A 25883-nucleotide genomic window follows, 5' to 3' on the forward strand; every position below is an offset into this window, starting at 1 on the left:
AACCTGTCCTTCTGTCAGGCACTTTAAAAAGGTCATAATAGTACTGGTAGTGTTGTTATTATCGCCTGTTGTGGCAGGGGCGGGTTTAGGTGCGGGCCACGCGGTGATTGGACGCGGTGCCCTCCCCTGTGGCACATGCTTCCGTTTTGTGCGAACGCGCAGGCGCAGCGACCCCTCTCTTCTGATATTTTATTTACTCCCGAAACCCAAGATGGCTCCTATGAATGTCTCAGCCCCATAGCGAATCGAGGATGCAAGTAGCTGCTGAAAAAACAACTTTCCCCCGACCGTCGCATCCCCTGGAGTTCAATCCGTATGTTGCGGTGGAGGCTCTAACATCCGTCTAGGCCCCGAGCAGCCGTCGGAGCTTGGCGAAGCCTTCTTCAATCCATCAATTTGGAGTAGTTTCGCGAAGTAGCTCTTCTCACTGTCGCTGTCTGTCCGGAGCGAGGTTCAGGCAGGCAGGCAGCTCATCCAAATGGCCGAACCAAGAAAAGTGCAGTTTGTCACCCTGTCGGCCTTCGCAGCTGGAACAGCCGGAGAGTCTAGGAAGCGCCGGCTGGATGATGAGGCCGACTTCAACTTCGGTAGAGCCGCGGAGGTTGAGGCAAACACTGGGGCAGAAGGTACTGCCAGCAACGGTCGTCTTGTCAAAACCGACGACAAGGACAAGATTACTGCCGAGAGGAAGGCGACTGTGCGGCTCAACCTGTCCCTGTCCGAGCCTGACGACCGCTCCTCCGCCGAGTTTAATTACGGCGAACTCATTCAGACCCTCACGGTAAGAATTTCATGGCTTAACTAACATTAGCAGACCGTGGGAAACTAGAGCTGGAGTTGATTTACAGCTCTTGGAAGTGTTTTTTATACACTTGTCATTGCTAAGTTAGAGGGGGAAGTGCACCTTGTTCTTACGTGGAGTAGCGTGGCACAAAGTGACCATTCCTACGACTCAACACAAAAGACAACAGCAGTTTTTGGCCACTCATCCAGCTTGACCACTCTGTGCTTTTCCAACTCCAGCGGCGCTCTAACAGATTGTAATGCTTGATTGGAAGGGACCTCCTCTTTTTGCACATTTACAGATGAGGCTTTCCTCGTGCCGCTACCTGTGTCCTTTCCACTCAGACTTGCCCAGCAACAGCCCAGCCACACAGCCATTACAGCACTTGGAAATGCCACATGCAGTTTGGCCCTCTGGCAGCGGGTGATAGATAGATGAGAGAGCTTTGCGAATGGAAGTACCAGGATGTAGCAAAGGCAAATGTCAGGGAAGTGAGATCAAAGATAAGCTCGCCTCGATTTGACGATACATGCCCACCTGGATGATCAAATATAATAATCGTAATAAAAAAAAGAGAAGTTTGCAAACCGCAAAGTAGCGGTGGCATATTAGAGTCTGAAAGGTGGTAATGCCACCAGCATGTTTGGCTTATTTTGTAGCTCTATAACATCATACACCTGCAGCTCAGCTGTTTTAGATGTGCCGGTGATATTGTGATAATGTATTGACCTTTACTGATTGATCTATTCCTGGGAGGTTGGGTTAGTGCCAGGTTTCTCCAACGCCAGCAGTGTTTCAGGAGTGGCTCAAACTCTCATGTTTCATCATTATTATTAGTGTTTTATACATATAATATATATATATATATATATATTAATTATATACTTGTGTAATATATATTTTTTCCCTTTTCAATATTTGTTTCAGGCAAAGAGTAATCTTTCAAGTTTGACATCAGCCCATAATCCCATCGACCCCTTCAACAATGAGGAGAGAGAGCGGCTTCAGGTGGAGGCCCTGGCCAAAAAGTTTGAAAATAAATATGTGAGTTTTTTTTTTTTAAGTCCTTGTTGTAGCTGGAATCTTAAAAACACAGGTGATGGTTTGAACCAGCATAAGTATGATATTTTACAAACTGAAAAGTGACTTTAATTATCCCAAATGTTGATACGTTTTCCAACTCTGGCGTTGCTTGGCAACAGTTATATACATGATTGCCAAAACTTTCTGTAGGCATATTGCTGATTAGTTTTTTGGGCAAAATTGCTGCTGTTAGTTTAATCTCTTGCATACAGAGTGTATAACCCAACTCGTAGTTTTGCTCCAAAGACCCTTTGAGTCCTCGCGACTCAGGCTGGATGCTGTTCTCGGGCCTTTGATTTGGATGAGAAACTTTGTGCTGGTTCCAAGGATCTAATTTATAAAAAAAAAAAATGCAATAGCTTTTTTAAAGCGTGCAACAATACAGAAAAATCATTTGGTTGTTTTTGAAAACACATTACAAACACACACCAGTAGGGAATTTTATACTTAAGAGATCATCTGTAGTGGAAGAGCCGTTTGATAAGGAAAACGTTATTTTCTTTTTACTTACGAAAATGTGTGTGAAACATTATAACAGCCCAGGCGATTCTTTATTTATGTAGGGCTGAAGAATTTCGATTTTCTTGGAAAATTGTCCCCCCCCCAAAAAAAAAAACCCTCTATCATAGTCCTCACTTCTTTTTTTTATATAAAAAAGCTAGTTCCTTGTAAGGATTTTGCAGAAAACACCTTCGCTTTTTGATTAAAAATTAAACGGATTTATTTAATATTTTTTAGGGTAACACAGGGAAGAAGAAGAAGAAGGACAGAATGCAAGATTTGATTGATATTGGGTTTGGCTATGACGAGACAGACCCCTTTATAGATAACTCAGAAGCTGTAAGTACCCTACCCGCCATGAATAAGGAGCTACTTTTTTCCCAATGTGTTAGTTTTTTCCAGGACTTGAATCTCTTTTGCCTCTGTGACAACATTGCACATTGTTCTCTTTGTTCCTTTTTTTGTACTGGTTGATGTTTATGATGCCCTCATTACATCCCTGAACTGCTGTTGTCTTGTCTTGTTGTGTTACGGTAGACCTCACCCCATGCACATTAGATACGTGTTTTCCTATGTAAAATAGTACATTTAGTGGCACCTCTGAAGATGGGCAGTTTTTTCTTATTACAGCCAGCCAGAGACTACGGTGTAAAATCCTCCTCATGACATATGATGGTGTTTGTGCTCCTTGGGTCCACACAGGACAGTGTGACCGTTTTTTGTTGCTCAGTATTCAGCTGATATCACTCGGTGTCTGACTGTAATAGCTCAAATTATGCTCTTTGCATCGATTCTCTGCCATTAGATTATATTTGTTTCAGTGTTGTTGTTTTTTTTCGAGCTGTCCTCTCCTCCCTTACAAATTGGTAGTGCATGTTTTCTTTTTTCTTTCCCTCTGTTTTGATATGCGATAGAAAAATGTTTTCATCTGTTGCCTGGATACATTGTGATTCTTTTTGGTGATGAATTTACTTTGGCCCAGAACAAGTTTTTCATTTAACTGACCAACAGAAGAGCAAAAGCTGATTTTTGTGTAATGTTAACTTACACAAAAATCTGCAAACAATGTTCACATTTCATTGTACAAGTAGAGGTATTGTTTCCCAGAGTCCCGTGAACTTACACCGCAAACTGTCCTCCATTGTTATTTTTCCCAGTATGATGAGCTGGTGCCTGCGTCTCTGACCACAAAGCTGGGGGGATTTTACATCAACACTGGCACGCTGCAGTTCAGAGCAGCCTCTGACTCTGAGGGAGAGGAAGACAAGGTGAGATCACTACCACACATGCTTACTTGAATGTAAAAGTTGTAACGGTGTTTGGAAAATCTTTTTTTTTAGTTTGTTTAAAAAATAATTAAAAAAAAAAAAAAAAGTCAGGATAATTTATCATAAGAAATAAAAAAGTTTTGGTTTTATTGCACAGGTAACATTTCCCACCTCAGAGTCCAGGGGCTTAGGTGTTGATGCTTAAGATGGGATTAAAACGATGTTACCAGCTCAGCACTTTTAGCAAAACAGAAAAACCAACCGTACCTGTAGCACACTTCAAGATGTTGTTGGTTCTGATTAGGCTGAATGACAACTGTAGAAATGTTATCTTTCACCACAGCCAGAGAAATATGCAAAGAATGCACAGATGTATGCACGTGCACGCACAGACACAGAGAGCTGTGCACGTGATCCTCTGACAGAACTACAAGTGTTGGTTTTTTCTTGTTTTAGAAACTAAGTAACGACAAGGAGCAGGTCATTAAGAGACGGAAGAAGAAGGATGGGAACAATCTACAAGAGAAGAACGTGAAGAAGAACAAAGTACCTAAACAAGGGTAAGAATCATAGCTGTCTAGTTTTCTCCTATAAACCCCAGAAAATATCCAGAGGTAAACTTCAGAATTTTGACCACAGTTGGTTGTTCTTACATGTCGTACACTCTGTGACATTATACTTGTCTGCTTTTGTACGAAGCCTCTCACACATTTATGAGGCAGGGATGCTGACTGAGACTTGCTCTTAGCTACTGTGACGAGCCAGCCGTTTTCTAGAAAATGCTCCATTATCCACACTCAAATATGCAGAATACTCCAACACACCACTGCTCTGGAAACAACTTCTAAAAATAGCAGCAGCTATTGTGATTCTGCCATTATGAAACAGATGATGTTATATACATGTATGTGTGTGTGTTACAGATCTTTGAAAGCAGAGTGTAGGGTAATCCCTTAGTATCACAGTAGTTCCACACTTTCTCCAAGTTGTCTTTGTCGCCACATGCTGATGTCTCAGCAAACGTGCCTTCATCGCATTATCAGGATGTCTAAAGTCATGTGGTGAATTTGTTAGAATTTTACAAAGGGAGTGGAGAAGCTTGATGCCTGTTCCTGCACCAGTCTCCCACATTTCAGGTTTGCACAAAGGTTTAGTTTGGCCCATTTATGGCTGTTGCAGCAGTTGGACAGGCAGTTGACTAATCAGAGCTTAGAAAGTGGGATTAAGAGCAGGGGCATCATCTTTCTACACAGCAAGCTACTTACATAAAAACTATTGGCAAGTGTGAAAAAGACAGATCCACACAAACAAGTTGTAGCAAGTCAGTTTGATCTAAACCTCTTTTCTTTATTAAGGGAGGAACAGAATATACAATATTAACACAAGTGATCTCGATACTTTTATGCTAGTGTTGCTTTTGTTTCCCTCGAACAGAGTGACGGCTCTCACCCTCCACCGGCCAGAGAAGAAGAGAAAGAAACTAATGAAGGACTCGCTGTATCTGGCGGCCATGCTTCGCCGCTTCACCCGGGAGAAGGAAGATCTGAAAATAACAAACCCCAACATGGTTCACCTCAGCCTGCCAGGAGGTACAGCTAGCATACCCCATACTGGCAACTCGACAAACCTCCCGTTAGGCTCTAATTCTGCCCAGACGCACGGCAGCACAACCGGCATCGACCTCTCGCTGGCGGATCTCACCTCAGACCCTGCTGTCATGTCACTGCTGGGCTCAGCAAATGAGAAAGATCTACAGGATCTCCTGGTGGACCTGGACTTCAGCTTGTTGGACAATGACCAGCAGCATGCCATGGTGGCGGCCAGAGAGAACGGCATTTTGGGAGTTGGGGTTCCATCTCATAAAGCATTAGGAGGAGGTGCACAAGGGCGAGGCCTGGGGTCTTCCAGTGGTCTGTTTTCCCCCCCACCGCTGCCCGAGGCACTGCCTGCTCCTCTTATTAAACGCATCGAGGACCTGCGGGCGGTGAGTCAGCTGTGTTCTTAGTGGGTGGCTGCAATTACCCGTAAAGCCTCTTTACTAAAGTTAAACAGAAATGCCACAAAGTGGCACAGAAATGTTATTGTTACTGTACATTACCACTTGGAGGAGTCTCTGGTAAAGTATTGGAGAAATATGGCTTGAAGTTGAACCCTGTGGGTTTTTATGTAACTAAACGAGCCGGGGCTCGCTGCACTACCTACTTATATCTCAGAGCCTCAGATCTTTTTTTAGATGTTGTTGAAATGTAAAGATACGGAGAGAAGCAATTGAAATGGATGATGGAAGTGAAAGATACGAGGTGAGGAAGAGAAGAGTGAGGATGTGGGAGGAAGTGAAATGAAAAGAAAAAGAATTGGTGGATCTTCCGATCATAGCACACAGGAAAAGCTTTACCAATAGTAACCATGTATAGGAATATAAAGGAATAATAGGTTTGTTAATTTGTTCTTGGCCAAGGAAAAGCTGTATATTGTTATAATATTATAATATACTCATTTTTTTGAACAGTTTGGGTAACTTCCATCTTGAATCCTCAGTGCCATATGAACCTACGTGTGCCTCTTTCTTTGCTGGTCATGCAGGCTTGCAAAGGCATCACCATGTTGGGCACGATCAGTTCAAAATGTAAATTTACAATAAATGAATTATGATCAGGAAGGGCACGAAACGGGAACATTTTGTGGTTGTCAAGCTTCACATTTGATTTCTTGACAATTCGATACGTTGTAAGCTGGACATTTACACATGTTGATTGCTCGGGCAGAATTTGTGCTACACATTTGATCCAATTCCAGACTCGCATCAGGGAAAAGGATTATTCTCTCCCAAAGACACGACACTGGATTTTTCCTCTTTTTCTTGTTTCGATCCCACTGAAAATGCCCATCTGCTGCCTCACTGTACCAGTTTTTAACCAACCGGCTGGACAATTGGAACAGACTGAACGAGAGGTCACATTAACCAGTTATTTAGCATAAATGATACATTGTTTAAAAAATTCTGCCAACAACTGCATGCAGACTACCTGTGATATACTCCACCCCCGAAGAAAAGGCCAGTTTTGTATTATTTATCAGTTATTTAGACTTGAGTATGTAACAGGTTTCCACACCATACTTAACACATCTTATTATCTGGTTGCTATCAAAAAGTGCATCTGTGACCACTTTGGGTCACGGGGGGTTCAGAGGGAGCGCATTCAGTAGGATTCACCAGTCTTTTTGTCAGCTTCTAATCACTTCCCGTGGCGTTACCCGACCTTGAACCACTTGTGGTGATGAAAATTCCAGTCTCCAGTGTGGCAGTACAGCGTGTTCAGGCAAAATTAAAACAGCTTTACGAAGTTCAGGTCTGTGCAGGCCAGGAGGGAACGTGTGGGTTGAGCCCGAGCTCAGTTATAGTTTCCTGTAAATCTTTTTGTGCTTTAGCTATTGTAATTGTTATTTGGCTGTTTCATCACCACATGAATACCAGTTGTTACAATCAGACGAATTTGAGAAGTGTTAAAGGAATAAATCATGTCCGATTAGCACAAGAAACAAACCTAAATTAAGATGCTTGATAATGATAAATGCAGATCCAGTTTCTTTTACCCTATCTGTCATTTGGATGGAGCTTTCAGGAGTAATGCAGTAATGTACAGTGTGATTTTGTATTTTGTATTGGGTTAATATGAATTAAATGAGTAAACCAGGATGGGTAAAAGCACCTTTTTAACCATAAATGCTGAAGATTTATGCTTGAAGTTAGAGGAGTGTTTGCCTTCAAAGGCCCACCTTCACAAATATGTAGATGTAAATGTGTGTGTACTGTATAGTTCTATAGAGTGCTGTATGCTGACTCAACCTTTTCTACCACAGGCCTCGCGGCAGTTTGATCAGGAGGGCAGGAAGAAATTTTTCACCCTGGACATGAATAACATTCTGCTGGAGTGAGTAGGACAGCTTTTAAATCACCGTCAGCCTGATCCCAGCTCACTCTCCTCCTCTTTTTATATCAGCCTTCCCACACTTATTTTCAGCAGATTTCCCCAGCCACCTCTCCCGCTGTCTTTAAGCGTTTTGTTTTCTCTCCATCTCTCATTGTCTGTGGTAATGACATATTACTCCTTTCCATTCAACCAGCTCTCATTCCACAGCCACTTCCCACCATTCTCCCCCATCCACCATTTCAGTGTACTGTCTTTTAATCTGCTTTTCTTTTTTGTGTTTTTTTTTTTTTTTGGGCTAACCACCTTGACTTTCTATCAGCATTGAGCTGCAGGTCCAGGAGCAGCCTCCTGAGGTGCGTTCAGACATCTATTCGCACATGGAAGCATTTGTGCCGTGCAACAAAGAGGCCCTCCTCAAGCGCCTGAAGAAGCTCAGCCTCAACATCCAGGTAAGCGCAGCTTATCCGTCGAGGATAGTAAATCCCCTCATATAATACTGATCCAGAATCTACGTGAATACCTTGAAAACTTATCATGTGAAGACTGGAAAGAAGTTAGAATTTTTCCTATTTTTTCATCTCCACTTACTACACCACTGAAGCTTTAATCGGAAGTACATTTACACAGTTAAACTTGAATTGTTTCACAATAACTTTGCTGGTTCTACTACATACAAATCAAAATGCAATCTGTAATCTGGATTACCTCAGAAATGCTGTTGATCAAATCTATGATACTAGATAGAATTGTTATAATTAGTCAACATTAAAACTAAAGCCATAAACATCTTTACATATTACATATTATATAAATTTGCAAGCCTAACCTGAAAGTGTGGATTTGGGGGATGGGAAGAAACTCCTGTGTTGGACAAAATGCAAAAGATTACAAAGATTGAAGAATGAAATGTCACAGTGGTCTGATATTTGGGCTGAGAATTTATTTTTCTTTTTTATTTCCTGTCCATCATCAGTGTTCCTCCTGCTTCACATGTTTGTGTGCAGACCCACAGCGAGGACAACCACTGAGAGCACACTTCCAAATGTCATTTTTCATGCACCATTAAAGCAGCTTTTGTTGACAATATAAATCAAAATGCTCCTCGGCTGTCACCCTCTTGTTTCCTTTTTCACCCACCTTCTTGTGGTTTTCCCCTCTTCCTTTTTCTTTCACCTCATTTCCCTTTTTCTTCTGTCTCCATCCTTCCACAAACCTCTTTCAGGACGACCGGCTGCGGACGCCTCTGTTGAAGCTGAAGCTGGCCGTGTGCAGCGTGATGCCGGAGCAAATATCCAGATATAACATGGACTGCATGGCCAAGGTTGCAAAGTGGGTCAATTCTGGTTATTTCAGAAGATGAAAGATTATTAAAAACTGCTATCCTTTTTGACTCAGATTTCATTAAAGGACTGTGTTCCATTGATTTTGAGTGTTTAGCTTACATTGTTTATATTTTTAAACCAGCAGGGCTCTATATAGCTGTTTCTGTCACTGTAACTGGACACTTAGACCGACAAGAATGCTGTAACTTTTGCCAGAGAAATGGAGAGAAGATCAATAAGATGGGCAGTTTGCCTGGATTGAAATATTTGTAATTATCAAAGGCAAATTGAGTTTTTGTAAAACAAAACTTTATGAATTACGTTGGAAACACAAGCCATATTTCAGATATCTAAAGCCAGACTGAGCTCTGGTTCTCCTTTGAGTTAACTGGCAAACGGACTACAGAGCAAACTTTCTTAACAGTATAACCAAAGCTGTGTTTATCATGCATTGAAACGTTGTTACCTCAAGATAGAGTAGGCAAAAAAAATGAACTGGCCACACAATCGGAATGGAAGTTGTTCTTTACTGACTTTAATATTCCTGAGGGGAAAAACCAAACCGCTTCAATCGAAGGTTTTGTCGGCTGCTCTTCAGTCTAATAACAATACGAGCTCCCCAGACATCTCTATTTGCAAATATATTCCAGCTGTGTAGTTTGAAGAGAATTAGAATGGCAGCTACTTACTTTGTCAACATCAAGTTTTTGTCCTTGCCTTCACACCGCTGTGTGTGTGTGTGTGTGTGTGTGTGTGGTTTACAGGCAGCAGTCAGAAGAGGGCGATAAGAACGGCTCGGAAGAGGAGGATGAGGAGAAACCAGGGAAAAGAGTGATGGGCCCTCGGAAGAAGTTTATCTGGGATGACAAGCTCAGGTAACAATATGAGGCTTTGCAGCGGTTCTGGGCCGCTGTAATTCTGATCAGTTTTTCTCATCACGTTTTTTTTTACTTTGACTTTCTCATCTCGTAAACAGAGATCGAACGGGCCTTTAAAAATAGTTTAGAGTTAGTAGAATTTCTGTTTTCTTTCCTATTCCTCATGAGGAAATCAAAGGATTAGGATTCCACATTCTGTGGATGGAAAAGGTTTACAATCTTTGACACAGTTGTTATTACTCGGGTCCCCTGAAGAATTAAATTCTCTGTCTTTATGTGCTCCACACTTGCAGCCTAATTTGAATTTGTGCTGAAGTGGACGTTTGTATTTCTGCAGGAACCTGCTGTGCAGCTTGGTGCGGGTGAAGCTGAGTTGCTATGAGATGGAGAACCAGTGCTCTCTGTCTGTGGAGGACTACCTCAAGGCCTTCTTAGAGAATGAAGTCAAGCCCCTCTGGCCCAAGGGCTGGATGCAGGCCAGGTGTGTGTGTGTGTGTGTTTCTCTATGTTCTTTTTTTGGTTATGTAACATTTACATGACCGGACAAATGCTGCAACCCTCTTAATATACACAACTGATTTTTGATGTGGACAAATATTTTCTGCCACATTAACTGTTACTGCTACCCCTAATTTCCTGTTTGTTCAGTAGATTTCCCCTTTTAAATCACAACAAAGCTCAAATGGCAGCAGCAGGTGGTGTGTGCAGATTGTCAGACATATTTGAGACTGTAGGTGGGAAAATGTAGGAGGTTCCAGCTTGCAAAGATAACACTTTAAACGACTAATATTGATGCTAATACCTGTTTAGCAAGCATGAGATGTATTAGGGGGAAAAACAACTTCCTCTAATACAACTGTTAATCGATTGTTTATTAATTCAGAAGTAGGCATAGTTCTAGTGCAACCCCGATTATCCACAATGAGTTACTTGCATTTACCGTATTTTACGCACTATAAGGCTCACCTGATTATAAAGTGCACCCTCAATTATGGGGTCCATTTCTGTACTTAACCCATACATAAGGCGCACCTGATTATAAGGTGTACGTATTACGTATTAAATCAGCGTTCTCTGATTGGTTTATCGCTGCCAGCGCACGTAGTGTATGTATTACATCCCTGTGTCGGCGGGAAATGGTTCGACGGTCAAGGACAACATCATCGGTGGTTTTTACACTTATAAACTTATAAACTGCACATCGGTCTGCATCACCCATCTCAGACTGAAGAACAGGCACTCACTGGGACATGGGCAAAAGCATTAATGATGACACGATTCAATCGCTAAGTACGAGCTCGATACAATCTTCGCCCCATTCAGAGTGAATGGCTGAGATCCGCCTAACCCTGGATGCACACCGAACGCAAAGCGAGCGACGGAAGTGGCCAGTTGCCATTCATTTCCAATGTACGAGAGCGAAGAGGCGCGGCAAAAGTGAACGTGGCAGTGAGTGGGGTGAAGGGAGAGCGGTGAGTGATGCGGAGGGGGCTTAATGCCCCGATGAATGCTCGACACCCCCTGCGCTAAATTCAAAATGGCGGTATCCGTGACAGATTTTGGAATCCGGTGCACACATAAAGCGCACCGGATTATAGGGCGCACGGCCGTTTTTTTGTGAAAATTTAAGGCTTTTAGGTGCGCCTTACGGTGCGGAAAATGCGTTACTTCATGCACTGACAAAACCTGTGTAAGTAAGACATTAAAAAAAAATTACCATTATCCATCCATCCATCCATTATCTGCCGCTTTTCCGGGGGTCGGGTCGCGGGGGCAGCAGCTTGAGCAGAGAAATCCAGACGCCCCTGTCCCCGACCACTTCCTCCAGCCCCGAGGCGCTCCCAGGCCAGCCGAGAGACATAGTCTCTCCAGCGTGTCCTGGGTCTCCCCCGGGGTCTCCTCCCAGTGGGACGTGCCTGGAACACCTCCCCAGGGAGGCGCCCAGGGGGCATCCTAACCAGATGCCCGAGCCACCTCATCTGGCTCCTCTCGGTGCGGAGGAGCAGCGGTTCTACTCCGAGCCCCTCCCGGATGACTGAGCTTCTCACCCTATCTCTAAGGGAGAGCCCAGACACCCTGCGGAGGAAACCCATTTCGGCCGCTTGTATTCGCGATCTCGTTCTTTCGGTCACTACCCACAACTTTTGGCTCAGCTCCTTCTTCATAACAACCCAACACTGTGGCACCGCACCGATCCGCCTGTCAATCTCCTGTTCCATTTGCCCCTCTGAACTCCTCGACTTGGGGAAGGATCTCATTCCCGACCTGGAGAGGGCATTCCATCCTTTTCCGGCTGAGGACCATGGTTTCGGATTTGTAAAAAAAAAAAAAACTACAGCAAAAACAAAATGGAAGACAAAACAACCTCCCAACAGCCACTGTTATCATCTCTAAATCTGTTTTTGAATATTTGCCACCCCACGTGTGACGATAAATGGTAAATGATCCACACCTGTATGGTGACTTTTAACTCCCAAACATGTGTGCTTTGCTTTTTGAGAATTTGATTTCTGAATACATCTTCCCTCCTTTCCTTTTGCACACCCAACAATGAAATGACCTACAAGGCTCCATCACTGTAAATGGTGAGGACCTTGGACCTTTCAAAGCCCAAATAAATTAATGAATTTGGCGTGAAATTGGCCAAAACAGTGAGATGAAGTAGAATTTTTCTTTGCTCTGTGCTGCTTGGCTATGCGTATAATTCTGTCAGACACACATGGGTTTGTTATGTTTTTTTAAATTTTTTTTTATCATGTCTCAAATCAGTTATATGACAGAAATTCTTTATTCCTACAACATTCAGGATCACAATGCTTTTCTGACTTCAGTAACTTTGGACATGTCACTCGACATTAGTCTTTTGTTTTATCCTCCTCTATCAATGCTACATGTCAATCACTGTGTTTTTCAGGATTTTGTTCAAGGAGAGTCTCGCAGCTCACAATCACCTCACTGGAAACCTGTAAGTATCCACTGTGTCACATTTTATATTAATAAAACTGTTAATGAATTTCTCCTTGGACTGAGCTTAAATGTAAAATGTCAACAGAGGAGGTTGAATGTTTGCTGGTGTTTTTCCATTCAGAGTCAAGAGGAGAGTGGTGCCGGGACCTAAGGCCAAAGCCAAGGTGAGCGATGGCTCAGACGATGTTATTATCAAACAGTTTCTCTAATGAATTCCTGAAATAGTAAAGCTGTCACTGCCTTATGATGCATCATATCTGCTCATTCTGAAGATAGAAACAGAAGGACTTTTTAGCAAAGATTTACTTTAATGTAAAATACGAAGCTGAAAGGTAAAGAGTGACACCTCATCAACTTGTGGTAACACTGATTGAAACAGAGCTGTAGGAAGAGACTTAATGTTGAATCTTATCCAGAGAAAGAAAAGTTTACAGAAACTGCAGAGCAGAGGAGATGAGCTGTAAAGGGCTGTTCTCATCAACTGTTCTCCATCTGTGACTGAGGTGAGAATATTCATTAGGTTTCAGGTTACTGATCATGTGTCTTCTGTTTCTCAGGAGGGTCTTTGGATCCACAAACCCCCTCTTACCATGACCTCTAACCCGTCTCTGCTCACCTCCACATCCGCCCTGACCTCCAACCGCCAGCCTCCCTCCTCCTCGCCCTCAGAGCCCATCTGCCTGTCCGACTCTCTGGATGAGGATTTGACTGCTCCCTCTCTGGACTCAATCTCCCATGCTCTGGCCCTCCTCAGCAACGCATCCAAGGGCCTGGGCCCCGCAGACAGCCCCTTGTCACCTCCACCACTACAAGTACCCACTTCCTCTCCTCCCCCCGTGACGCCTCACTACCCCTCAGCCTCTCAACTGTCTGCCTCTGTTGCATCCACAATGCAGCAACATTCCGTGTCTAAAGTGGAAACTACTTCGCTGGCAGCTGTGCCTGCTGGAAGCTTGCCAATAATAACGCTAACAAACCCTTCTTCTACCTCCTCTTCCTCATCTCCGGTCGTCTCCTCCATGGCTCGCGCGCAGGCATCAGGCCTGTCGCTGACCTCCAGGACTGTAGATGGTCACTATGGCCAAATGAAAGGATCTGGCACTATGGGCCAAGTCCAGACTCAAAGACATGTTGCTATGGCATCACCCAATCATAGACCAAGTTCTGTAATGGGCAAGATGCACCCACACCCCTCCCCTTCGCCTCCAAAGCAACGGCCTCCCCCCACAGCTTCCCCTCTGTTGCCTCCACAACAGAAAAGCTTTGCCAGCCCAGTGGGGATACTGGGAGCAATGGGAGCCACTCAAGGACTGTCCAAGAGCAGTGCCAAATCTAGCAGCATCAGCAGCAATGGCAGCACTGTGAACAGCAACATCACACCTTCCTCCTCTCCCTCCTCACAGTCACGCTCCAACTCTACCTCCCACCATGTCTTTCAGTCCTTCTGCTCTCCCTCCCCGGTGGTCTCCTCGCCATCCCCTGCTCTCCATACCTCACACTCCTCTCAAGGTAAATCCCACACACATCATCACCACCAGCCTAACTTTATCACCCCCATGCAGGCCACCCTCACAAAGTCCTCCCACAGCAGCAACTCGTCTCCCATCATTAAACTCACTCCACGCCCCCCTGCACCCACCCCACCTCCCTCTTCTTCTCCATCCCCATCATCCTCACCCTCACACCATCTCTCCCATCAGATGATCCCTGGCCAACACCAGTACTCTCCCAAAACCTCCAAAACATTTCGCCCCCCCTTCAGTGTATCAAGCAGTGGGCAAGTGAAACAGACGCCAGGTATCTGCAGCTTTGCTGGAGGCCTGAAAGCTCAGTCCACTACTAGCAACAGTAGCATCAACAACTCTAACAACAAAGGACTGGTATCAGCAGTTTGCAGCCACCCAGACAAAAATCCCCCACCCTCTACAACTTCGATCTCAGCCAATCACGGCCAGAGGCAGAGGATAGTGGGGGGGGGCAGCCAGGGCTCAAAAGCAGGAAATGGTTGGGTGGCTTCAGGAACTTTGGCCACGTCCTCCACAACGTCACACCTCTCACAGGTCAGTTTTTATGCTAACAGGAACACAGTCAAAGATACAAAAAATTCCATTTTTGAGTGAAATTAAAACAATGTAACTGTTCTTTTTCTGACATTTTTCAGGTATCAACTGCAGGCTCTCCTCTCCTAAGTAACCACTCTGCTCTGCCCCTGGGCTTCGGGATGATAGGAGGTCTGGTGCCCGTGTCGTTACCCTTTCAGTACCCCTCACTGCTCAACTTCAGCGCTCCTGGAGCCCCAGGGACAGCTGGCATGAGCTCAGCCCCCAGCTCCAACTCAGGATACCCGCTTGCACAGAGCGACCTAATGGGTGAGTGGGCGCACAGGCTGTTAATTAGAGGATAGTTTAAATGACTTAAAAAAGTTCTTGTTTTGAAAGATCAAACATAATTTACCTTAATTTTCCTACTGTTAAGTAGTAGCTTTAAAGAACTTTGACCATCCACTTGGAGGCGTCGTTCAGAATATGTGGAACATTTTTGAAACGTTGGCTTCTCCTGTTTGTGTTTTTCCTTCGTTAGAAACTGAGTGCTTAAAAGTAAGGATAAGCGGCTGATAAATGTTAGAGGCGATGCTTTTGTTTTAGTGATCTGAAACTAGGCTCATAAGACTTGATTATCTTGCATTCTTGTCGTTGCGTTGTGCTTCTGATGATTTCTCTCCCGCCCGGTTAACAACAACTTTCTACCAATTAGCATATGGCCCATTTGTAGCATCACTTACAGGGGCTCTGCATTGTTAGCTTTTAGGAGGACTGCACACAAGTTCATCTAAGTTGGTTGAATACCCACAATCCTTCAGTCATTCATACCCTGTATATCCACCTTATGTATCATGTGCTTTCCTGCTGTGTACAAGAAATACTTCACTGCTGCCGCACTTCACATTTCTGCCTGTCGTTGCTCTCTTCATTCTCTGCCATCTGTACCTTTTGAAGCTTTTTGTCTCATTGTCACTTGTCTTTGATTCTCTTCTTTCTCTTGTTACTCGTCTCCCGTTTTAACATGTTCCCATCTTTTCCCCATTGCCTGTGATTATGGTTGTTGTCGCAATCTTTCCTCTCATCTGTCCACCGTTCCTTCCATCTCTCCTCAGATCTGTATAAGAGTCTCCAGTCAGGGTCGCAGGCTGCCCTACCTCCTCACTTGCAGCTTGCTTTCTCAGGTAAACTGCATTCCTCCCTCCTCTGCTCTCCATCTGTCAGTGCTGAGTCAGCCTGCTGTTACTCTGCTTTCTTCAGTGGACTGGATGTTGTCGGGTTTGACTTCCGCTGGCTGTAACACAGTAGACATGTGTTGTCGAGCTTGTGTTTTAAAATGATTCTCTGTGAATGGCTGAAAATATATGTTATATATAAATATGAATCTGTGATACCTGGGATGTATTTTATTGATAACGCCTGCAACAGTGCAGGGTTGCCATCATCAACAATCCAGAATTAAAAAGAAATTCAGGTTAGAATCAAGAGCATTGAGGAGAGCTGAAAAGTTCCGAGTAAAGTTAAGTAAAGGACTGATGAAAAGATGGAGGCAGAAAGTTTTGGTCATTTAATGACTGTCTATCCACAACTGAATCATTTTTTCACAAGTTAAAAACATACGTACACATATTGATTTATGTATATTAATCCTTGTCAAACTCTATGCGGTCAACTTGTTTTTGAATAGTTTTCATTGACACATCTGTCAGTTTTCACATTAAATATTATCACGCATCCTGCGTCTTCTGAATATATGAGTTCACAGCAGCGTACGGATAGGTCACCGCGTGTGTTCCGAGCGCCCGCTTGTGATCAGATATCTGCTCTATATGCAAATAAAACCCAAACCTACATCACACAGCCAGCTGAGCAACACAAACAGGACATTAGCAGGTTTACTGATGTTCCGGTAAAAATCACAGAATAGACGCAACGACCTGAAATGAATCAGCAATCAGACGTAAGTTAATTTCCGAGTGGCCAGAGTCACGAAGGAGCATGAAATAACTGATCTTACAGAACTCTCTGTCAGCACACCTCTGCTCTTAAAGAGCTTAAAGAAGCTTTTCATCACTTCAATTCTGACCACCCACCAGCAGATCCTCAGCTGCGTTCTACACAGATTCGGTGTCAGTGGTGACACACGTGACACACTGTCGGAGATTCTCGTGATTTAATTGAAAGAAATTATTTTACAGTTTTATTTATTTATTTTTTTCTATCTTCCCACTGTCAGAGCTGTTAAGAAATCCCTCTCCTCTCAACTCAGATTCGAACCAAAGCCAGGGTGGAGACACAAAGAGGAAAACCCACTGACCAATAAGATAAGATGATTACAGCGGGGTGACATCATCCTCTCCTGGACACATTCACCAATAAGAATCATCGCTTCAGTTGACTGACATGATGTTGTGGTATGAGGGGATGGGGCTCCACTCTCTCTTGAAAATGGACTGAAAGGAGCATCAGCTCATCCTCGCTTCAAGTGGCAATGATTTAATTTAACTGTATTTTCTATAATGAACCGGGTATGAGAACCAGACCGAGTGAATGACGAGAACACTTTCTTTTGTTCGGCTTATTTTTATTTTTGTCAACATGTTTACATATGACCGACCTTGATCACTGTGGAATACGTGTGAGCGAGGTGATGGTACAGGTGAGAAAAGTAGTATGCTACGTAATATAATTTGTATTTAAGATTATGTGGAATAACAAGACTCTTGTTCTTGCAGTACAAAAAGAAAAAAAAAATTTTTTTTTTTTTTTCTTTGGTTTTTCTGTCTTATGTCTCAGATGTGGGAATTGTGTCTGTAGAAGTTTATCGTTCGTCACCTCTGCTCCCACAAACGACTGTTAAGTAGTAGCTTAAATTAATATGGATAAATTATTTATAATTTACACAGGGACAAAAACAGAAGTGTGAGTGGTGAGGGTGATTTGAATGTGTGTATGTACATAAAAAAACACAATATACTGTTAATATCTTTCCAGATTAATCTCTATGAATGGGTAAGGACATATTCCCTTGTCACAATAATGAGAAAGTTTAAGTTTGACGCCCCTCTCTTGCTCAGTATGTTTTTGGTGCTGTTTAATCACACTGGATCTTTTTCTGGATGGAAAAAAAAAGACTTGATGAAGCTTTGGGATCCTGCTCTGGACAGAGGAACCATCTGTCAGAAAGGGGGAGAAACAACAAGATTGTAGCCTACTTGAATTATTATTATTTTGTACCTTCTCTGCTTACTGATTCAAACCAACTTAATATAGCAAAACGCCTTAGTTTATATGGAATAAAAAGTATGAAAAAGATCTATGCAGGACTGTAACAGCTCAATGCAAAAGTGCAAGTCGTCGCTTGGCTTTCAACCTCTACTCGTCAGTGCATTTCTGGAGTTGCTGTTGTTAACTCGAGACTCCTTATATTTGTGTGTTCATGAAAGCGAAGTGAAGTTGAGATGCAGCGGGATTACTATGAACTATTTAAAAGCGGTGAGATGTATGTTTTTTAATCATGGAAGAAACCATATTCAAATCACATAAATAGCAATGCTCCATTTCATACGTTAGGGTTCACACACGAACCCAAAGCAGTAACCAAGTCTAAAGCTAACCTTAAAAACAGCCTGAGTTAGCTACAGTTTGTTGTTACACCTTTTCTCGGGGCTCAAGTGGAAAAAAGTTAACAGAATGTGGGTCTGAAGTAATAATTTAATAGATTTTTTATCGATACTCCTATTGTTTTTATAACTGCTAGTAAAGAAAACATGACGCAACAAAACAAGCTAATTTAAGTTCTTTGTCTGAGAGTGCTCGGTTAACGGTGGGGGCTAACCGTACTGGTTAATCATACTTTTAATGCACCAAAGCAAAAAAAAATATTTTTTTTTGTTTTCTTTTTCAAATTACAGGGCAGCGTTGTCGTCTTTCACCAGGACTGTAGAAATAAGTGACAAAAGAGCTCCAGTGTTTGGTGACTTCTGTGGCCAAACGCTAATAGTTCAGGCCACAGACGACACAAACACGTTCGCTCGTGCCGCAGTTCAAATTGACTTCGCTTTGCCTGAACACTGGTAGCGAATCCTTCCCTCAGCTGAATACCTCTGTTTACAAAACTGTTCTTCCTGAGTCTCTGCTTACTTGTTCCCGCCCTCCCCAGGGTATGTGTGTTTGTGTGTGGCTGACTGGTTGCACCGAGAAAGACGCCAAAGATTGTTCTGTCGTAATTCCTCGTGATGGGGTGCTGCTGGTCAGAGTGCGTTTATGTGGTTGTTCTGACATTTTCCCCCTAAAGTGTAAACACGCGAGTGTCGGCGCGGTTTCTTACAGATGTCTTTGTGAAGTCGCGTGACTGGAGCAGTGGGTGACATCTTATCAATTGTGCTTTCTTTGGAGGTATGGGAGGATGAAAAAAAAAACATTTCGTGGTTATCTGGTTACTTAATTTGGTCTTTTGTAGATTATTTTTGTGTGTCGATGATTAAAATTAAACAAAACAGGTGGTTTTCATGATGACTCGGACTGTTTTTTTTTCCATTTCTACACACAAACTCAGTGCGACACTGACTGGCTGAACTTCAGAGGGAGCTTGGAAGCTCCGCAGGTCAAGGGTTTGCTGGACATATGAACATTTTACTTTGTCACCTTTAGCACTTGAAATTGTAATGAAACTTTAAGACTTACTGTATGTTTTTGCTGTTTTCGAAAGACTGTTTAACGCTTTCTAACACCGCAAATATCATACAAACAGAAGTAATGTACATATTTTTGGGATAATTTTTTTATTCTCAGTACCAGTATATCTCTACTAACCCTCACATAGTGTTCTTATACTACACTTGCACAGTGCGGCACACAAAGTTGTGTTTATAGAGCTTCTGATCCTTCTTTCCTCTCCTCTCAACCCTCTTCTGGTCGAGGCGGCTGGTCGCCCTCCCTGAGTTTGGTTCTGCTCAAGGTTTTCTCTTTGTTCAAAGGCATTTTTCTTCTCTACTGTCGCTTCATGGGTGCCAAGCACAGGGAATCGTATTGAAGAGAAGACCCGATGGTTTCCTTTGCTTGGCACCTTTTTATAAATTGAGGCTATATAAATGTGGGATTATAAGAATAAAACTGGATTACAGTGAATTTGATTGAAGTTGACCGCATCTTTAAAGTGTCCTGAGTCAGCCTTTGTTGTGAATTGGCCTTACATTAAATAAAACTGAATTCAATAAAATTTTGGATCCATTGGAAAAGTTATCAAATTTCAGGCTTAAAAAAAGAAATGGATTTAGGTTGTTTAATCCAACCCGAACAGTGTGTAGGGCAGTGTTTCTCAATTCCGGTCCTCATGACCCACTGCCCTGCATGTTTTCAATGTTTCCCTCCTCCACCACACCTGATTCAAATGATCAGCTCGTCATCAAGCTCTGCAGTGGCCTGATAAGGAGCCATTCATTTGAATCAGGTGTGGTGGAGGAGGGAAACATTGAAAACATGCAGGGCAGTGGGTCATGAGGACCGGAATTGAGAAACACTGGTGTAGGGTAACAACACCTGTAGTGAATCATCATCTAGTGCTACAGTCTGGGTTTGCTCAGGTGTTTTTATGGGAAAGAATAAATGCTGAAGCTCTTGAAATCACCAGGTTTTTCAGATTTGATCTGTATTAAAATAGTTTTGTGGTCTGTACATCAAACAGCTGAGTCAGATGAAACTGTTGGCGACCAGCATTGCATATTTTTCTTATTTTTTAGAAAAAATAAAATAAAATACAGCCCTCGAAAGCAGTTCACACTGTAACTATGGCAACATTTTACCTACTTTACTTGTCCACACAATTCATCTTAATGCAAAGTTTGTTGCTGTAAAACCTGTTGTGATGCCACTCAATGTCGTGGGATGCAGCTCTGCTTATAAAAAAAAAAAGTCAGGTTTGTTCTGAACACTGGTTTTCTTAGTTGCGTGTCAGGAACCATCCAGGTTTGCCTCTTTTTCCTTTTGTTATTTGCTTGTTTATTTATTTTTTACAAGTGATTACAAAGCTTTGGACCATCTCCAAAACGGCATCACGGTTACAATGAATATGCTTTATTTTCCATTTACAAAAAACAAACAAAATGGAAAGAAAAAAAAACAAAAACCCTCTAGAAATACAGGTATACAAGAAGAACCATTATGGGAGTATTTGCAGTTGAACGACTGGTTGTCAACAGCCAGCTGAATAAGAACGATGAGAATACAATAAAACTGAGTTAACTACTCGTAGATGTTAAAGCTTCCAACCAAATTAAATCCTGTGCAGTGACTCAAATCCCCGGAATAATGAAGTACCGAGCCTTTACCTGAGCACTCACAGGGCAAAACATCTTAGTACAAGAAGAATTTGGGGAAATGCAGCTGCACTTCTTCCATTAGTTAATCATTATACTGTAATACTGGCTTTGACCCAAACACTCAGCTAAGAGGTTATGAACAGCGGTACACAGTGGATATGATACAAAGCAAAGCAAAAATACAAAAGAAGAAAAAAAGATAAGTGTTGAATATTTTATTGATGTACCTGTTATCTCCTGTTTTTTTTTTTTTGTTTTATTCCACATCCGTCATGAAATCCTTGCCCAATTATGTTCTTATTAGTGTCTAAGGCACTTTTAAAGAAGCATACTGTTAAGTGTTTACATTTGAGAATTGGGGCAAAGGAGTCCATCCATGCTGACCACATCCAAAAGAAACAAAAAAACAGTAAAGTCAAGATGGAGTGGAAAGGTGGAGGAGTGGTTTTCAGGACTGTAGTGGTTCAGCTGCTGCTGGGTTTAAAGACGAGCTCGAGATTCTTTTAGAGGACAATCTGTCACCCACAGTGACTAAGTGCTTCAGAAGATCTGGAGGATGTTTGAAGAGTAAAAAAAATTAATGGCACAAATTACATTCGAGTCACAGACGTAGAAGTTTATATCTGCTCACTTTTGAAAAAAACGGGAGTGGCAGTCACTGCTGTTCTAAGGGCATTTTTCACTAATCAACAAACACTCCATAATCCAACTGGGCGAGGAAGATGTCCCCCAAAATGTCAACTGGGGGATTTATAACAAACTGATCAAAACCGACAGAATAGAAGAAAAGATGTTGAACAAAAGATTTATCTTTGTTCAACAATTTTCTTCCTCGTCAAGACCTGGTGCCTACATTACCCACAATTCAATGTACCTGCAGTGTAGCACACCTACAGGAGCATACAGGTTTGTTCGTCAAAGCGAAATGTATGAGAATTAAAAATCTTCATCACCCAGATGATAGCGAGTGTTTGGGGATTTTGAAAATGCTTTTTAGCAGCAGTCAGGTGTTGTTGAAACCACCTTGTAGGGTTTTCAAAGATAAGAAACTTGAATTTAATGAGAACACTGAAATGTAGAACATACGTGTTTAATACCCATTTAGTGTCACACTGATAGTGAGCGCCTCTTAGAGCTTCCAGTAAAAGATTTCACTCCTGTTGGCTTCAGGTTTGATATTTTTCTGTGCAGTTCTGCGCATTTTCCAGCATCGTGGCATCATTTGCAGCTCAGGCTAATTCACCTCAGAGGCCTGTATCCTTCAAAAACACCGCAGTGCTTTCAATGGAGGACAATGCAAAATGGTCACAAGCTTAAGAATCCCAGTAGGAACCAAGCCAGACATTCCTTCGTTAAATGTTGAGATGAAGCATCAAAGAAAACAATACAATCCTTTTTCTTCACAGTAATACACGTCCAGTTCATGGTTTTCTATTGCAAGTCCCAAGAAGTTAGTTGTTTGTGTAGCACTGCAGTGAAGAGGCTGAACGTGAAGCATCCTCACAGGAGGACTTGGTGTCACAATCCATTTCAAAAGGACAGTCGGCATGAACACTGGGAGGAGTTTGTCAGACACGAGATACCTTTCACACAGAATGAAAAACTATTCTTCGTAGTCCTGCTTGATGTGTGTACATAATCCTCATCTATATAAAAGCACTTTGTACCTAAGCATACTTTCTCATTAAGCTGAGCAGATAATGTCACGGCTAATGTGACGGTATGTGTGTGTGTGTGTGTGTGTGTGTGGGGTGTTAGTTATGTTTCGTTGTGACGTTGGATGATAGACGAGCGATGACGTGAAGACAGAGTAAGGCAGAACTGTCCGACTGCTCCCTTGACGCTGGGAGCAGAGGTTTTTCTTGAGGAGGGCGGTGAGTTTTCTCTGCAGTGTTAACCGCCACAAAAAACAGAGGCATGCTGCCCGGCTTGAGCTAATATGGCTCACTGCTCCAATCTTCGGACAAGACAGAGTTGTGACAAGGATCAAAAACAGGATGATAGATACTGAGGATTTTTGATGGAGAAACTGGATGCAGGTGGAAAAGGGGGTTGTCGTGTTTACTCGACATTGGCGGTCTGCGTGTCATTGAGGTCGCTGGTGCGGCTGTCGGCGTCGTCATCAGACACGTCGCCAGAGGCACCATCCAGGTTGAGGTTGCGGCGGCCTGAGCGGCTGGATGAGAAGCTGCTGACTGGGCCGCCACGCCTGCTCAGATCGAAGAGACAAGTCAAACAAAGCCTCACACTTACAGTCTTCCTGCTAAGCAAAGACGATATTTAGATCTAAAACATATCCATCGTTTGTTTCCCAAAATTTTAAGCCATTTCATTAAGCACTAAATATGGAACAAATATAAAAGGAGCAGAACAAGTGTATATATAGGACCTCTCTAACGCAGTCCTCTTCATACCTGAGGCGGTTCTTGAGTGTGTTGACCTCTCGGGTGAGACCCTCACTGGCCTCGGTGGCGTCGTCCAGCTCCCTCTGCAGCTTCCTGCGGGAAGCGTTGGCCCTGGTGGCCTCCTCCTCAGCCTCCTCCAGCTGACGCTTCAGCTGCTTCATTCGAGAGTTGGCCTTCTCCATCTGACGGACATGTGGGGAGGCAGACAAAGACAGCGAGAGGTGGCAGTGAGTAGAAGAAGAATTCAAGTCAACCCAAACCTTTGTTTGTGTTTCTTCTCCTATACCTGCTCCTTGTACTGGTCGGCATGACGACGCTCGTCCTCCACCTGCATCATCACCTCCTTCAGCTTCTTCTCTGTACGCCGGACGATTTTGTTGGCTGCTGCTCTCTCCCTGGAGGTTTTACACAGAAATTACCAACACTTCTGCCAACTCAAAGCTACACCCTCGAAGCGTCGTGAGCAAACACTTTTGAGATGAACACATACTTGGCTTCCTGCTCCAGCTGCTCCTCCAGCTGCAGGATCTTGGCCTCCAGGGCAGTGATGGATGCCTTAAACTTGGACTTGACAGCCCCTTCCAGCTCTGCCAGTTTGGCTTTCAACTCCTGCATTTGTGATCAAATATTCGCTTTTTACTTAATATGATCAATGCGTGGCATCAAATGCAACCTTAACCACAGAGTGAAGTTATCTGAGGCCAGAGAGGACACCAAGTCTCTAAAGAACTATGGTACTAATGTATGCAACTATTACAGGGTAAAGGCAGGCAAGAGATTCAAATAAATGCCAAATGTTAAAGAATATCAAGTATAATGGTCAGAACTGTATGAAAAAAATGTGATGTTACTATAAACAGTCTAGAAATATGAGCCCTGCTTATTTGTAAATAATCACAGATTCCAATGTTCTGATAATTTCGAACGATACAAGACCTTGTTCTGCCGCTCCATCTGTTGCCGAGCGTTCTCACTCTTCTGTGCAGCACTGCGCTCTGCAGCCAGCTCAGCGTTTAGGCCGTCCACCTGAGAAAAGCACAGACGGATTCATTCAGGTCACTAATTCACTTACAATCACACCATTTTAAAATGTGTTTACCACATGAGTTGTATTTAGTTCTTTTCACACACTCGCACACAAAATAAAGAAACCAAAAAAAAATAAAATTTTGTGTAAGCATTGTTTTAAGCTGACAAGTTCTAAGACAATGAATATAACAGTTATTCACGATTACATAGTGTGCAACTCTACCTGCATGGTGGTCTTTCTGAAGCGGTCATTGAGCAGCTCCATGTTCCCCTGCTCCTCCTCTAGCTCCTCCTCCAGCTGAGCGATACGAGCCTCAAGCCTTCTCTTCTCCTCCAGCAGTGACGACCTGAAACACGGATTTCTATCAACTTCTATTCTGATCCCGCATATTTCAACTGATCCATATGCTCAGCAGATGTTGTGCTCTTTCAGATGCTCTTTTGGCTTAAAAGTTTGCTGATATGTGCAAACTAACATAATGACAGAGTCAACTGTCATACACTGTTTACTCAGTACTATTCGCAGGTGTGCAGGATCAAGTAGTGTCTTCATGTAAATAAGTAAACATCTTAATAATAAAAATTCAAGTATCTAAACATTTTAGATCTGACCTCTTTTTAAGGTCAATTTAAAATAATTTCCAACAGTGTATGACACAACTGAACTGACTTGGATTAAGTAATACCTCGTAGATCCCAAAATGGAACAAAGAATCAATAATGTTTAATCATCAGTCATTGTGTGAGAAAAAGGTGCATAACAGTGCAGAGTTATAATCTCCAATTCTTTGTTGCAAGCAGAGCTGAAGAAGCCTCTGTCGGAACATAGTTTATCGTTTGCTCGCTATTTCATGTGGAGGGTGTGCAGCATTGTTCAGTATGTTGAGCAGCTTTTGCAACATTCTTCTTTGCACAGTCAGCTCCAACAGTAACTGTAAAGGAACTGATTTTTTTTGCTTTCTGCTAAACAAGCATATCCACAGAGGACCCCTTCAACACCAGCCACAGCTGACCATAAAGTCATGGACTGAAAAAATGTATGAAAAAGTAAGTAAATGCACACACACAAGAATATATATAATATATATATATAAGTTGGGGTACATTTGAGCTAATCTGGCATTAGGAAAATTAATACAATGGACTACTTTGAATTGTACAAGCACATGATTACAAATGGAAGTGAAGTGGTACATTAAGGACTGAATCCCATGCAGCCGCTGTAAATGTATAATTTAGTTCCTGTTGGCGAACTATTCTTATAAACTATAAAGAAAAGACACGGTGCCCCTTTAGATGTGAGGTGTGACCTTTGATCTTTGGTGTGAACCTGTCTATTGGTCAACTACTAATGT

General features: G+C 42.7%; 2 protein-coding genes across 6 annotated transcripts in view; one reads left to right on the forward strand and one right to left on the reverse strand.

Annotated features, from left to right (window-relative positions):
- The first annotated feature begins 179 nt into the window (after positions 1–179).
- On the forward strand, positions 180–19286 carry ubn2a (ubinuclein 2a). Of its 5 annotated transcripts, none has more exons than XM_072383498.1 (17): positions 180–781; positions 1712–1828; positions 2606–2707; positions 3526–3636; positions 4093–4196; positions 5071–5620; positions 7498–7568; positions 7888–8017; positions 8791–8897; positions 9655–9765; positions 10106–10249; positions 12683–12733; positions 12857–12899; positions 13293–14795; positions 14897–15104; positions 15890–15958; positions 17011–19286. In XM_072383498.1, the coding sequence occupies exons 1-17, from the start codon at positions 479–481 to the stop codon at positions 17088–17090; spliced, it is 3804 nt and encodes a 1267-aa protein (XP_072239599.1). In that variant the 5' UTR covers positions 180–478; the 3' UTR covers positions 17091–19286. The 5 variants fall into 5 exon arrangements, with proteins under 5 accessions (XP_072239599.1, XP_072239600.1, XP_072239601.1 ...); XM_072383499.1 differs by having other exon boundaries at positions 17044–19286; XM_072383500.1 differs by lacking the exon at positions 15890–15958.
- A 2021-nt stretch (positions 19287–21307) lies between these two features.
- The window catches only part of LOC140304740 (myosin-10-like), a 58573-nt gene continuing 53997 nt past the window's right edge, over positions 21308–25883 (reverse strand). The window contains exons 40-45 of the mRNA XM_072383503.1: positions 24752–24875; positions 24436–24525; positions 23990–24108; positions 23786–23894; positions 23509–23681; positions 21308–23303 (exon numbers count right to left, since the gene is read on the reverse strand). Of these exons, the coding sequence (XP_072239604.1) occupies positions 23156–23303; positions 23509–23681; positions 23786–23894; positions 23990–24108; positions 24436–24525; positions 24752–24875 (763 nt within the window). The 3' untranslated portion in view covers positions 21308–23155. The remainder of the gene's footprint in view (positions 23304–23508; positions 23682–23785; positions 23895–23989; positions 24109–24435; positions 24526–24751; positions 24876–25883) is intronic.

The sequence above is a fragment of the Leuresthes tenuis genome, unplaced genomic scaffold (assembly GCF_036924035.1).
Source record: "Leuresthes tenuis unplaced genomic scaffold, fLeuTen1.0.hap1 SCAF_4, whole genome shotgun sequence".
Lineage (NCBI taxonomy): Eukaryota > Metazoa > Chordata > Actinopteri > Atheriniformes > Atherinopsidae > Leuresthes > Leuresthes tenuis.

What these genes read in the sequence shown, in the direction of transcription:
- ubn2a (XM_072383498.1), top strand. Translation starts at nt 479, where the DNA reads ATGGCCGAACCAAGAAAAGTGCAGTTTGTCACCCTGTCGGCCTTCGCA. An exon ending in AAGGGCTGGATGCAGGCCAG is followed by an intron (nt 10,250 to 12,682) that starts GTGTGTGTGTGT and finishes TGTGTTTTTCAG; the next exon opens with GATTTTGTTCAAGGAGAGTC. An exon ending in CAACGTCACACCTCTCACAG is followed by an intron (nt 14,796 to 14,896) that starts GTCAGTTTTTAT and finishes GACATTTTTCAG; the next exon opens with GTATCAACTGCAGGCTCTCC.